Source organism: Cyprinodon variegatus, unplaced genomic scaffold (assembly GCF_000732505.1).
Source record: "Cyprinodon variegatus isolate N-32 unplaced genomic scaffold, C_variegatus-1.0 Scaffold529, whole genome shotgun sequence".
NCBI lineage: Eukaryota > Metazoa > Chordata > Actinopteri > Cyprinodontiformes > Cyprinodontidae > Cyprinodon > Cyprinodon variegatus.
The window spans coordinates 370,030-384,492 of NW_015150982.1; the positions used below are offsets into that span (position 1 = coordinate 370,030).

General features: G+C 39.3%; 3 protein-coding genes across 3 annotated transcripts in view; 2 read left to right on the plus strand and 1 right to left on the minus strand.

Moving 5' to 3' along the window:
- Positions 1-4,204, plus strand: part of dnaaf5 (dynein, axonemal, assembly factor 5) — a 36,407-nt gene extending 32,203 nt beyond the window's left edge. The window contains exons 11-13 of the mRNA XM_015391205.1: positions 442-598; positions 919-1,110; positions 3,735-4,204. Coding sequence (XP_015246691.1) covers positions 442-598; positions 919-1,110; positions 3,735-3,889 — 504 coding nt within the window. The 3' untranslated portion in view covers positions 3,890-4,204. The remainder of the gene's footprint in view (positions 1-441; positions 599-918; positions 1,111-3,734) is intronic.
- A 2,454-nt stretch (positions 4,205-6,658) lies between these two features.
- LOC107095218 (protein FAM195A-like) lies at positions 6,659-10,778 on the plus strand. The gene is made up of 5 exons (XM_015391218.1): positions 6,659-7,037; positions 7,116-7,185; positions 7,546-7,685; positions 9,464-9,562; positions 10,541-10,778. Exons 1-5 carry the CDS (start codon positions 6,986-6,988, stop codon positions 10,609-10,611), a joined length of 432 nt encoding a protein of 143 aa, XP_015246704.1. The 5' UTR covers positions 6,659-6,985; the 3' UTR covers positions 10,612-10,778.
- trap1 (TNF receptor-associated protein 1) overlaps positions 10,303-14,463 on the minus strand; it is a 13,733-nt gene continuing 9,572 nt past the window's right edge. The window contains exons 16-18 of the mRNA XM_015391217.1: positions 11,599-11,744; positions 11,444-11,516; positions 10,303-11,313 (exon numbers count right to left, since the gene is read on the minus strand). Coding sequence (XP_015246703.1) covers positions 11,212-11,313; positions 11,444-11,516; positions 11,599-11,744 — 321 coding nt within the window. The 3' untranslated portion in view covers positions 10,303-11,211. The remainder of the gene's footprint in view (positions 11,314-11,443; positions 11,517-11,598; positions 11,745-14,463) is intronic.

Consider the following 14,463-nt stretch of genomic DNA (forward strand, 5'->3'; position numbering starts at 1 on the left):
TCTTTCTTTCTGTTATTTCTTTCTACCATCTTTCTTTCATTCTTTCTTTCTTATCTCTTCTCTTTTACTCACATTTTCTTGCTGTGTTTCTTTCTATCCATCTTTCTTCCTGTTATTTCTTTCTATCCATCTTAATTTCCATCTTTCTTTCTTTCTATCCATCTTTCTTTCTCTCTTATCTCTTCTCTTTTACTCACCTTTTCTTGCTGTTTCTTTCTATCCATCTATTATTTCTTTCTATCAATCTTACTTTCTATCTAATCCTCTTTCTTTCTTTCTTTTCTCCTCTCTTTTACTCCCCTTTTCTTGCTTCCTCTCCTCCACACATAGAGACCCTCTAGTCCACTAAGTTGCACGGCTGAACTTTGAAAGCTAAAAAACTCATTTAAATCAAACATGAGGTTTATCCCTCATTGACTCTCAGCGGATGTCTTTGTGCAGCTTCTGAGTCTGGAGGTGAAGCTGAGCCCCCTGGTTTTGTCGGCCCTGGATGAGAACTCTCAGATGAGCAGACTGCTGGCTTGTCGCTGTCTTTCCGCCACACTCAAGCTCATCGGAACCAGTTTGCACCACGAGGCTTTAAACAAGATTTATCCCGGTAGGAGGCTCTTAGATCTCAGACTCATTTGCACATCTGGCCACATTGGGTGGGTGTCTTGTTTTCTAAGGGTCAAGGGGTAGAGGTTATCTCTGTCTTCTAACGGCTCTCCACACTTCATTTGGAGAGCGAGACAACCTCTTCCCTTTGACATGGGATCCTACTCAGCTGGATAAAATGATCTTTTATCAGTACCTTGGAGCCACATTCATCCCAATAAAATACATTAAAGTTCTGCAACTGTAAAATATAAACAAAATTAGATAAGTATGACTTCTCTACCAAGTGCCCTACAGGCCACTAATCAGCTTTCTCTACAGAGCTACTGAAGCGTCTGGATGACAGTAGCGAGGAGGTCCGCAACATCGCCCTGGAAACGGTGGATCTGTGGTTGTCCAGCCTGACCAAAGACTACAACCCTGATCTCTGTGCTCCCCATCTGCAGCTCCTCTTTCAGCAGCTCCTTCTGCACCTGGACGACCCTGACAGCTCTGTGCAGGACCGAGTGCTGGGTGAGACTGGGTGGGGGTGTTGATAGGTGGAGATGCCTGAGGAAGACATCACTTCCTTATTTGGGGGGGTTAACAAAAAGTGCAGGTTTGCATTTATATCTTTAAGAAATATGACCAAAAACATGTTTTTTTTTCCTTCGGATATTTAATTTGCTGTTTGACCGCAGTGTTTGGGTGTGATGCCTTGCAGAGCAGGCCGTATTGTCAGAGGGATGAGAGGAATTCAGGATGAGCTTTGTCAAACATGTTATTCCACAGGCATACAGCCAATACAAACCTTTTTTTTTCTTATTTCAAAGCTTTCTCTTATTCCTCTCCACATTTTCTCCTGCCAAGCTACGTTACATCCATCATTACAGGTTCAGTCAGATATGCAAAAAGAGGTCAGTAGCAAACAGTTTACCAACAGAAAGGTTTCTCTGAACAACTGCATGTAAATATTAGAAAAATGTGCGCAAAAAACAAGAACTTTCTGTTGAAACACTTACGTTTAGCTACCAGCTTAATCATAACCACATGAGAACCCTCTACCCCTTGCCACCTCCTCACATCTGTCCGCACGCTCATCCCACTTAATCCCTCCATCTTTTATCTGTCAGTATCCCTTCCTCCTCGCCTGGCCCTTGTTTTCTGGAGCGGCCCTCGGCTTCACGGCTCCGCTTTACGGCCCCCGTCGGTGGAAAAGTCTGAGCAGTTTTTCCCAAAGTGTGCAGCTTCTCAGGAAACGTTGCTCTTCCCTTACTTATCAGGAATGTTAGCTGTCGTTAGTTCTGACAGGACGCAGGTGATGCGCTGATGGCTTGGCTGGAGCCGAAAGAGCCTCATGAGGAGATCTCTCATCTCCGGAGCTGAGAGGGGAACATATTATCATACCCACATGACTGAGGGGCTTCCATAGCTTGTTTTCTAAAACAACACCTACAGTTTAAGGACTTTGTTTGTTTTTTCAGTTTGGAAAATGACTGCAATTTAAGTAAAAGGTTTAATCTGTTCTTGGTTTTCAAATCATGATATTAAGAGGAAAAAGGCAACCCCCTCATCCAATCAAAAATGAACCATTTAGGTTCAGTTGTACTAATCACACCCAGGACTAATTACTGATTTATAGAATTTAAAAGACACCAATAAAGAAGTAATTTGATAACATATTAAACGATGAAAATAAAAGATGGCTAAGATTTATCTGATTTAAGAAATTTAAGAACGGATTAGAAGAATAAGCCGAATCTACCTCTATTACTCTGGAAATTATTTTAAAGCTAAAACCTTCCCAGGAAAGGCCAGCCTGTTTTAATTATTGCCAGAGCTGATCAATAATTCATCTAAAATCTCACAAAATAACTCAGAACACTATCTAAAGCACTGACTTTATTAACTGTAACGTTAAAGCAGCTTTAATGCATCGATCTGTAATAATATATCTAAGAGTTTTCTGACAAATTATTGATTTTGGATCCAGATCCCCTTTTTGTAAACCTGAAAGTTTCTGCATTTCTTTATGACCTTAGGATTAACTAGAACTGGCGCTGAGTCTCTGGACCCTTCTCTTTCAAATGTCACAAAGATGTAACATGCCACATTTCATTCACAGCATTCAAGCATTACAAATAAATGCTCTCTGGTAAAAATCAGGTTAGCTCAGACTTAATGAAATAAAGCTTGGTGCGTTCACAGACAGCTCTGAGTGTCTGTGAGAAGAACCGACCCCACATCGCTCTGACAGCGTCCCAGTGTGGAAGCATTCCTTCCTGATGTTTGAAGCTCTCTCTTTGTTCCCTCCCTGCTCTTTGTTCTGCTTTGTTTCCCTCTGCTTGTTTCGGTTAATAGTCGATCCTTTTCTTACGCTTCTTGTATTTCAAACGCATGTCTCTAAAGTGGCTGGATGTCTGTCTGCAGCGCATCCTGACAGAATGATGGACAGCGTTCCCGTCCTCCCTTTCATTCCTCCTTGTCTCACTGTTGGCACGGCTTTAAATCACTTTTTCACAAACAGCCATTGTTCTCCTTTAATTTAGAATCCCCCCCTCCCCATCTTAAGGAGCACTTAGAGAAAACATAAAAATCCCCCAAATAACAAAAGAAAGTATCACATGGCGTCGCTCCTTCAAAATGATGGCGTGTTAGTAATGGAGGAGCACTTTAACATTTTCATCAGTGAAGTTTTCCACATCAGAAGGCTTAATTAAATCCCTAAAATCAACAGATTGTTAGAAAAAGGGAAAGAAAGGGATTTATCGCCTCCCCGTGGAAAGATTAGGGACATTATTAGTAGGAAAAGGCTCTTTACTGCCATCTGCTGGTGAGTTTGCACATACAACCTGGGTATAATCTATAAAGTAAAGGGTTAATAGAATAATGCTCTATTTTTTGAAATGATAATTGTATCTTTAAGGAAAATTAAAATGCAGTGAAATAAAATCAGGGTTTATATCAAATGCTTCAAGCAACGTTCCCCTTTCTGATTTCAGTCCTTCCTGTTACCCAGCCTTTTATTTACCTAAATGCCCGAGTAAGAACATATAAACTAGGGTTAAATCTAAGATTTAATCTAGTCTTCCAACTGTGTTGTAAAGCAAAGGTGATGAGCAGCGTCTGTAGATTTACTGTTTGTTCTTTGTGTGCAGAAGTCCTGAAGAAAGGCAGCCGTGTTCACCCTTCCCTCCTGCAGAGGGAGGCTGAGGCTGTGAGGGACAAACAGAGGAGTCCCCTTCACTGTGATCTCCTGCTGCAGCACATCAGCTCGCTGCCACACACAGCTTGCAGCAATAGACCCACATAAGGAACCTGCAAAAACACACAGAAGCTAAACTTCCTCATTTAAACCAAGACTTTTTAAAGTCATTTACTGCACTGTTAGATGGGATTGAAGATATTTTTGTAAATGTTTTTTCCCAGCGGATTAAAATGCTTTCAGTCATTGCTGTTAAGGTGTTTTCGTTTAGATGTTTGCTTTTATGACATTGTTTGCTGATGTTTCACTGATTGTAATGTTAGAGATAAGTATTAGAGATTAGTATTGAAAGTAAAATGCTTATTTTTAATCAAACAGTTCAAAGATATCTGTCAATTAAATTGGTATCTAAATAAATCTGAATTTAAGTTATAAGCCTGACCGTCCACTTTTCTCTTTTTTTTGAATTTATAACTTGTTTCTTTTATTTTGAATATCCAGAACAGATTAAAATGTATAACTTAAAGGATTTCTGCAGAGCGTAAGAAAATTGGGAGTTTGAAGTAATTCCAGATTTTGCAAAAATATAGCAGGGAAACATATTTGGTGTTTTCAGGTTTCATTCCCTTCTTCCTTCCTTCTGCTCTTGTTTCCTTCATCTTGTTGTATTTTCTTTAACTTGTGTTGTTCCTTCCAATCTTTCCTGTTTGCATCTCTGCTTGATTCCTTTATCTCTTAAGCATCCGTCCTTCTTTCCCTTCTCTTTCTTCTTTATTTTTTCTAAGGAGCAGCTTCTTTCATAGCGTCCTGGCTTGTTCTCTTGATCTTTTCCTCTCCTCTTGTCCTTTTCTTCTATATTTTCCTTAATGCTATTGTTTCTGTCTTTTTTCCTTCCATCCTTGTTCCCTTTACTCATTTCTTCTGTCCATCCATCCTTGTTCCCTCCCTTCCTCTTTTAGCCTGCCTCCCTCCTCCTTCCTTCAATCATTTCCAGCGCTTCCTTTTGTCCCTTTCTGTTTCCTCATATAATAACTTTAAGGCAGGTGACAACAAGATTATTGGTTTGACAAATTGGGCATCCTTTCATTGTGACTTATGGATAATTAAAGTGTTTTTTTTAGCTGTTTTTAGTATTATTTTGCCTCTAAGGCCCTAATCTCATTCATCCATCGATGTGTAATGACAGGTATCAGTTTCTATGCAAACACATGAAGACATTTGGACATATTTTGTTCATGAATCTGTGCTGCTGTAATATGACGAGGTGAAAATATAAGACTACAATCAACATCAAGATTTAGATTTCATTTTTTTCCTTTAGCCAAATTAATTACGCAAGATTAATTTATGAGACAATCTGCAAGCCAAGAACACATTAATAGGGAAAGTGACACAACTTTTTTATAGCTTGTAGCTCTGAGAATTATTTTTTTTCAGACATATATGTATATCTATATATATTTAAAGATATATCAACAATTAAGCAAAAAGAGATATTCCTACTCTGAGACAGTAGAATTGGTCCTCTTGTTAAATCTTGATTAAACTATAATCATATTTGGCTTAATTCTAACAGCCATACCTACGTATTATTGCCAGACCTTAAAAAAAAAAAGATAGACTTTAAAAGAAAAAACAAGGAACACATCTGCCCCTGATCTAATGACAATAAAATATGAGAACCAAAGTCATCTGTGAATCTGGAAAGGGTTACAAAGCAGAGCACAGATCAGTTATTTAGACATTGAGAAAACCAAGGACAGCGATGAAAATTCCCAAAAGAGGCTGACTTCCAGATTTATGCCAAGAGATAATTGATGGCTTCATGAGGTCACTAAAGGACCCAGAACATTTGAAGCTTTGCATATCTCAAATTAGTTACAGTCATGATTCAGCAATAAGAACAGAGACTGTGAATATAGGACAGTTCTGTTGCCATAGGAACTGCTCATCCATCATGGTGACCTTCAGAAAAACGTTTCAGGTTCTAATGAGATAAAAGCGGGACTTTTTGGAAGGTTTAATCATGCTTCAGTTTTTAACCTTAAGCCCGACACAAATAGGATCGGAGGCATAGTACTAAACTGAAAACACACAATGTGGCGCTTATAGTGGCCTAGTCAAAGTCTAGATTGAAATCTAGGTTGGATGCTGTGCTATGACCCCCAATAAACTGTTAATTGGAAAAATAAAAAGTAGCAAATGAAAACAATTCAGCAAAAGAGAAGTGGGGGGGAAAAATCATCTTGAGACCTTATGGCCTACTTTATGCTGTCAGAAGTTCCTCATTTTAAAGTTAACACCTTAATGCAACCTGACACTTAAAATTTGCATAGCCACAATAAAGCATTATTCAATAATCCTAGAAAACAATTTTCATCATGGTGGAATAATAACTATACCACACCATAGTTACACCTTAGCTGCTGTGCATGCTTTAAAAAAAAGTTATTAAAATATTCAAAAGGCGCAAATTTGTTCACATTTTAAACCTTCATATAGCCTTAAAGATCAGAGGGTTTAAAACTGAATGATTATAATGAAGTTTTGTATTTTGTCAGCGCGTGTTTAATGTAAACATGTCTGTTGGCAGGTGTGAGGTTAGAGAAATGCTTGTGTTTCCTTAAGAAAACAATATCTAACCAGAATCTCTTTCTATAATCATCCAAAAATATGATGTTCTTTTTTTCCTTTATTTTTTTTATTAAAAATAAAAAAAAAGATGATTTTCAAACTATTTTAATGCATCTCCAATATTCCCTCTAGCCTAAAGCAGTTTAAAGCTGCAGACTCGTAAAAAGGGACGCTGTCTCTTTAAGGCGTTAAAGGAGGCGTGTAGGGGACGTCGGTAAGACGCGTCCAGAGTCCTGTGAATGACTGCTTCTGCCTGTCGCTGTGTGACATTGGGACTAAACTCATAAGAAGCAAAGGAAGGAGGTCGGACAGGGATCTGCAGGTAAAGCAGAGTAACTGAGACGCAGGATCCGGGAGATGCGTCACGGCGGCTGCTGCTTTTACGCACAGAGGATCCGCGAGACGCACCGCTCTGTTTCATGAGGTTACAAAACAGTTTGGCCACTCTGCTGTCAGTGTGTGAAATCCAGCCTGACCTACATCCGAAGAGTTTTCTCAGATCCCTGAAGAAAGTGTGCATCTTGAAGAAATAAAGCGCTGTTGGCTGGCAGGTGGATTTCCTCCTGCAGGATGTACACCATCACCAGAGGTCCCAGCAAGCTGGTCACACAGAGAAGAACAGGTGAGTCTGCAACTTCCAGGTAACCTCACACCTTAACTTTACCTGATGCTCAGGGATGCATCCATTCTGTTCCTGCAGGACCCACTCAGCAGCTGGAGAGCAAAATAAATGAGTTCAAGCACAAACAGACTTCCTGGAATATGCCAGAGTGAGTAAGATGATCAAAAACACCTTCAGGTGTCAGACATGAGTTGTTTCCCTCTTGCATTTTGATTTTATTTCATTTTAGGACCTTTCTGTTTAACTAAACTTGGGCAACAGTTTTATCCAAAACACCTTGACTGTCTTCCTGTTAACATGATGACTTTGAGGCAGCAGAGCGACCCTGAGTGTTACAGTGTGACCTTGGCAGCACATGCTCCCTCTCTCATTCAGCTGTTGTAATCTGACTTCTGCTCAGCCAAGCGTGTTCCAACTTGGGTTCAAAGTGCAACACCTTTTGGAAACCTGCTTCTTTCTTGCAGTGAGAATGAACCAGATCTCTTATTTCTGTCTCTCCGCCTCCCAGCCTATCTGCACCCAAGATAGTTTTTAACCGCCCGAATGGAAAGAAGCACCATCAGCCTGCTCAGACGCTCCCTGCAGACAGCAGGCGTGGAGAAGCCTTCTCTCCTGAGCACGAGGAAAATGTCAAGTTTGTCTCCGAGGGTAAGGAAGGCTAAACTGGCCTCTTTATTTGCCTGCACTGCTGGTTTCTGTGAACTCTGCTACTATCAGATTTTATTTTAAGGAGAAAAGCTGAAACACCTCCTCCTCCTCATTCTTCCAAGGTGACTCCCACACAGCTGCTGTGACACTGATAGAGCAGAGAAACTCTCCCACACCCACATTTCTTATTCTTCATGCAACAAGTGCTGATGGTGGGGAAAGGGTTTGATTTGATTCTGTTACTTAGAAGGATGGAGAATGAGAGGCTCCTTTGTAACCATAGCATTCTCTGTCTGTAGGAAACATTGCTTAGCTCGGCTGTTTTTTTTTTTTTTGCTTTCTGTTTGTCTTCCTAGTTTTTGGCATTGAAAGCTCTGCCACAGCGGCCCATAAACAACTCTGGCAACCTTGTGGTTGATCGGGCAAGGGCATTAAGAGGTTTCATCTCCCCTCTGTAAGAATATACTGCAAAAAAAGATGTTTATGCAAATTAATTCTTAAAATACGAGTAAATGAGACGCTTTGCCAAAGGAACAAAACAATTTAAGACTAAACCAAGAAAAGAGTGCAGCCTCTTATTTCAAATGCATGATATATAATTGTCTTATTTTCCATTGGCAGTTCAATATTATTTACCTACTTAAAGGGTTAATAAACTTATTTTAAGACATTTTGCTTATTGCAGTGTACTGCTTTCATTCCCATTGTTTTTTTTTTTTTAGATTTTTCACATTACAATTATGTTCTTTCACTGTGTTTTAATGGGTGTTTTGTAGACTGACACAAAGTAGTGCATAATGGTAAAATGGAAGGAATTGAACACCTGTAACTAAAATCCAGTGAATACATTCCTGAGAGGTCTCACAATAGAGTCCACCTGTGTGTAAATGCACCTGTTTGTGAAGGCTAAGAGGTTTGTTACAAAAAAAAAAAAACATTTTGAACAATCATCCTTGTGAGGACCAAGCAGCACAGGTCAGTGGGGAAGAGGTGGAGCTTTTTAACACACAGTTGGGTAATAAAACAGCATCTAAAGCTTTGCAGAGATCTGTGGGAACAGTTCAACCCATCATGCATAAGAGAAAACTGCAAACCTCTCTATGCACAACAAGTTTAAGGTCAAACAAACTGTGGAGATCAGCAGCTCAGGTTGGAGACTGCAGCTACTGCTTCACAGACGTCTGTTTGAAAAGGTCTTGGTTAGATGCATGGATGAAAAATTAAGGTTCACATTCATCTGAATATACCATGAAACACGGTGGAGGGAGCATCATGCTGTGGGGATATGTTTTTTTTTTCTGCGTGTAAATGGAAGATCATAAGAAAACCTGTTTGAGGCTTTGAGCAAAATATAATCCTGCTCTTAAAAACAGCCCAAAGTCCAGATCTTGATCCAATAGTTAATCTATCACCAGAAGGAAAAGTTAAGACAATCATTCTTAAGCTGCTTACCAAAAATTTAGAGAAGTTTTCTCTTAATCATTGCAGTTGTCTATTTAGTAGAAATACGCTAAAGTTTTTGCTTGAAAGGAGAAAAGTACAGTATAAAGGCACTACAGCTACAGTAGATAATATGATAGCTAACCTGAAGGCAACAGCACACTGAATTATTTAAAATCCAAACATTTCTCTGGAGTTGCCTTTGCCCTGCTGGTTTTAAACTCTGTGGGTGTGCCTCTTTGACTCAGGACTGTTTTCATTAATCTTTCTGAACCTAACTGGTAGGTGTGTCTATAATGGTTATGATGGACTGCTCTGACTGAGCCGCTTCTGTTCAGCCTGGCAGGAGGTGACGGAGCAGCAGGAAGGTCAGGGGATGGAAGATTCCCAGGCAGCGGTTTACTATGAAGAAACCAGTCCCGGGCCGCACATGGACGGTGAGTACAGCCGCTTCTCTGCCTCGTCTGCATGTTGTAGGCCTAGTTTTACATGGTTTCATTACAAATGCAAAGAACAGCCTGGAAGACGTAAACATTAAAATTCAGATTTGGTTTTGAGGTGTAAAATAATCAAATATCTTTATCTCAACTAGGTAGGTGCAGATTTGATGGATTTTATACTAAATGCATTTAAAAAGTGTTGTAAAAGTGGTAATAAGGATATATGTAAAAGTATTTCATATAAATTACTTGCAGATTGTAAGTTATTTTATAATTTAACAGCTTTTTTTTTTTACCAGCTTTGACATTTATTGCAAGACCAGCTATAACCACTAGAGGGCAATAAAACACATAGTCGCCATTAGTTAAAGTTAACTGTATTTGGGAGTTTATTTATGAACCGTTTTTTTTTTTTTTTTTTTTAAATAAGGTAAACACAAAGATCTAAAAAATATATTTTGTGTTATAAGACTGTAAGAGAAATTTCCTAATGATCATTTAGGGACTTTTTTTTTTTTTTTTATTGGATCAACAAAGCTGCTGTTTCAAGTAATCATCTGACAAAATGTGTTTTATATTGTAAAGCAGGCTATGTTTCATGAATGCAACACATCATTATAGAGGTCAGATAATAAACTAAAGCTGTTATTCAAATGAAACAAAATAACCACACCAAAATAAATTTCTTAAAAATATGACTGTTTTGACTTGGATCAGATTTTTAAGTGTTGAAAAAAAAGTACTTAACTTCCATGATGCAGTTTCTCATAATGACCACTAGATGGTAGTAAATGTACCAAACAAAATAAATTCTATCAAATCCAGGAATCTAATTCATCAATTAGCATTTTTAAGCATTCAACATTTTTTTTTACTCCAATTGTGACTTTAAAAAGCATTTTTTATCTTTATTAATTATAAGAAATACTTTATTTTTAAACTCGAGTCACTTAAAACTCTTTTCCTCCTTTTCAGGCTTTGTGCCCATAGATCTGGATGAATGGTGGGCCCAGCGCTTCTTAGCAAACATCGATAAGTTATCCTGACATTCTAGAATGGATCAGATGCTCTTTGCCAGTCAGGAGGTGAAGACTAAGGAATAGCTCACCCAGAGGAAATGAAGCCTGCTCTGGTGGTGTGATGGCTCAGACCGAGCTCAGGTGGTGAAAACGGACTAACGGTTCTGGGACCCTGAACCCAAAGCTGCTGAGAACTACTGCAGCCTTTCTGAAAGACTGGATGCAGGAGAAGGTTTCTGGTGTTGTTGATGGTTACAGCAGAGACATTTTGACTGCAGTAAAATTGTTTTTCCAAGACTTCTGGGTTTACCTTTTTTATTTCAGCGGGTCTGCTTTTTCCACTTAAATAATAATTAAAAAATAAGCAGCTGTCATCATCAGTCCTTATCCCCATGTATAGCTCTTTCAGAATTAGATGGGAAAACATTCAAACTACCTTCCAACTATCCGACATTAATGGAATGTGAGTCCATCAAAAATGAGCCGGGAAAGATTGTCCATACAAATTATGGATGAAACGTATCAAACGCCACGGAACCAGATGAAGGAGCTTCTTGGAGCTCGTTTTCATGCCTGCTGGTGCAGCAACAAGGAAGTCCGCAAACTGAATCAGGGTGAGGGGAGCGGTCAGTGCTTCTCCAGCGCTTTGGTCAGCAGCTCATTGAGGCGGGATATCATGGGCCGTGGGTCATCGTTCAAGCCTGCTGCAATCATGGCATTGTCGTAGATCTGAAAGGGGCAACGATGTTAAATGGTGATTTATTTTTTTACAGTCTGTCGTTTCTATCAAGAACAGCTCACTCCCAGTAGAGGTTTTACATTTTGTTGCAAAAAACATGACACAAACAAACTGAAGTACCTGTTCCAGTAACAATCCAGCCAGCTCCGAGTTGGTGTCCTTCAGTGAGTGCAGCTTCTTGATAAGATCATGTCTAATAGGGAGATAGAAAGGAAAGTTACTTATTACTTTGAAATAAATAAATAAAGTTGAGCTGCATAGTTGGGCTCTCTTACCCTGCGTTGATCTCCAGGGTGGGCTGCAGGATCTGGGCCCTCTCCTCAGCAGTGCGGGCAAGCTGCTGGGTTCGGAGGAAGTGGCGGGCCGCGCCCATTTCCAGCACCGTGATCATGGCGGGATGAGTGTCGAGTCGAGGAGTCAGCTGAGAGGCACAAGAAGCACATTTGTTTCAATTTCAAGATATCTCTGTAAAATTATTCACACCCCTTAAAGGTTTTCCACATTTTTACATAACAACCAGATGTTTTTGAAGGAATGATGAAGCCAAATACAGGGCTCCATTTTAAAAAACAAGTTTTCTAAACCTGAAATCAGGAAAATTAGTTTTTGTTCCACAAAGAATATCCTCAACCTGTGTTTCTGTTACCATAGTAACATTCTCCCCAGAGCTAACCTGGTTGGGAGCAGGTTTGCTTCAATAAATACAGTGTTGTGTCCGTATGTCCACCTTAACCACTATATAGGGCACTATGTAGTGGTTAGGTCATTTTAGTTGACTGTCTGAATTGACTGTCTAGTGGAGGAAAAAGTAGTGACCTCAAAATTACCCATGATGCACCTTGAAAAGTAGTGATTACCCATGATCACTAGACCAGCACATATATCTGGGAATCCATTATGGGATCTGTTGTCACAGCGGGCCATCCTATGTAGTTATTTAGGGGTTAGGGCGGATGTTCGGACACACATTAGGCGTTAAACACACAAACACAGGGTGTGCTCGATTTTTAGCGGCTGCATCCTACAAAGTCCATCTGGACTGGGTCCTTTGAGGTCTGTGAAAATAAGGAGGCTGGAAGAGTTTGGTTATGGATTCAAACAGGTCCAGTCCTCTCCAGCTTTCACTGCCAGTACACTATGTCGCCTAGCAACCATTACCGTTGACACACAAAGCAGACAAAGAATGGATACCGAACTTCTTACTACTGTTCTGGGTGCTAATTAGATTGTCGAGGAGCTTCAGCAGCAGTATCGTCATCGGGAATATAAGATTTATAATCCCCCACCCTGCAGAGATATTGGAATCTGTACCTTAATGTCAGCCAAACCCATTTGCAAACAGATAAAAACTTTTCAATAAACCAAACATTACCCGCCAAATATCTGACTCAGTAACCATTAAAACAACAATTTTCATTAATTTCAGACAGAACTGTTCCCATACTTGTATTATATTAAACTGAACTTCCAATATTCACCACTGTTCGACGCCAAGTACCTTTTTCCTCTGAGCTTTGATTCGCAATGAATCACGACATACCCAAGGCTACGTAGGATACAGCGGACCCGTCCTTCACAACGGGAAAAAAGAAGGCTGCATCTGTCGCCCGCATAACGAGGAGTCTTCAAATTCGAGATTCCCTGGCGCTTTGCTGTTACACAATCAGCCGACGAATCAGGCCTTCTGAGGATGCAGCCACTTAAGTAAAACTCAGCAATAGCATATCCATTGACAAGGATCCAATTAAAGACTGAGCAGCATTTATTGACAGAGAATTAAATATATTAAGAAGAGGGTCATCATACCGTTTACCTTTCATATTCAGAAAATTATTTCTTTTTTTATCTTTATAAGCACCTTAAAGTCCAACACATAAATCTACAACCTCATTGGCTCTCACATTGGCAGCAGGACAGACATATTTAACAGGTATTTAACAGAACTTGATGTCAGCAAAAGAACATTGACGTGTGACAACATCATTATAGAAAAAAAAACTCCACTGAAACAGCATTAGTCCCATAGATTGACTTAAAACTGTGCTTCCTCTACCTTCTAGTCGGTTTCTTATAGCTGATAATATGCAGCTTATCAATGAAAACAGCTGCTTTGGCCGCATCTATATCAATAACATTTATTTAGTATTTACCTACTTTATAATTTGTATCGCCCTAATTTACAATGTACCCATTTTTTAAATGTGTTTTAAAGCTTTGCTACAAATGAATTCCATTTTTAGCCACATGTATTTAATGAAGTGATTAAAAACTCAGTTGACAGGATTTACTTTCTGCAAATCAGTTTCTGCTGCAAAAAAGGATTTTTAGAAAATCTGTTATTACAGTTCCAACTATCAGTGTGATTTTGAGCAGCAATAATCCTATATTATCGATCTACAAATGGAACAACAGAGAGGAGAGTGTTTTTATTAAATGTAAAAATGGCCTGCCATAGATGACTATATAATAACCTAAGCATTAACCTCTTAAAAACCCACCGGCTCCAAGCTGACACCAAGTTTCATACCCCACAGCTCTGGAACTGTTAAAGCTAGAGGTCTGAAATTTTCTAAATGTGTGGTTGACATGATGCAGAACAAATATAATACAATAAAACCTGTCTTTTCTCAAGAATGTCTTTATTACTGCTGTTCAAAAAGACCCATCATTTTCGAGAAAAAAAAACAACAACTTTGAGTCATGTTTGAACTGATGCAGGTTGGTCTGTGTTCTAGTCATCTAATTTTAGAGGGTTTTAGCTTTCAGATAATGTATTGCACATGTAATTTGGGCTTACAATTCCTAAGTTATTTGGTTTTTTCATTTGGGTATGCAAAATAGGTGAGGATTACCCAAAATGAAGTGGATGTTAAGAGGTTAACTTAAGCTGCAATCTCCTCATTCGCCATCTTCCTCTTCGTTGCAGCAGTAATGCTGTTTCTCTGTCTTTTAGGCCCCGTCCACACGAAGTCAAACCCTGGCCTAAACGCACACATTTTTCACCAAACCAGCCTCTCATCCATACAAAGCCGGCGTTTCGGGGGTCTGTAAACGATCTTTTTTTTATTAAGCCTTCAGAGTGGGAAGATTTTGAAACGCCGTTTTCGCGTTTCCATCTTTAAGCTCTAACCGCATTTTTT

What these genes read in the sequence shown, in the direction of transcription:
- LOC107095218 (XM_015391218.1), top strand. Translation starts at nt 6,986, where the DNA reads ATGTACACCATCACCAGAGGTCCCAGCAAGCTGGTCACACAGAGAAGA. An exon ending in GGTCACACAGAGAAGAACAG is followed by an intron (nt 7,038 to 7,115) that starts GTGAGTCTGCAA and finishes CTGTTCCTGCAG; the next exon opens with GACCCACTCAGCAGCTGGAG. An exon ending in TCCCGGGCCGCACATGGACG is followed by an intron (nt 9,563 to 10,540) that starts GTGAGTACAGCC and finishes CCTCCTTTTCAG; the next exon opens with GCTTTGTGCCCATAGATCTG.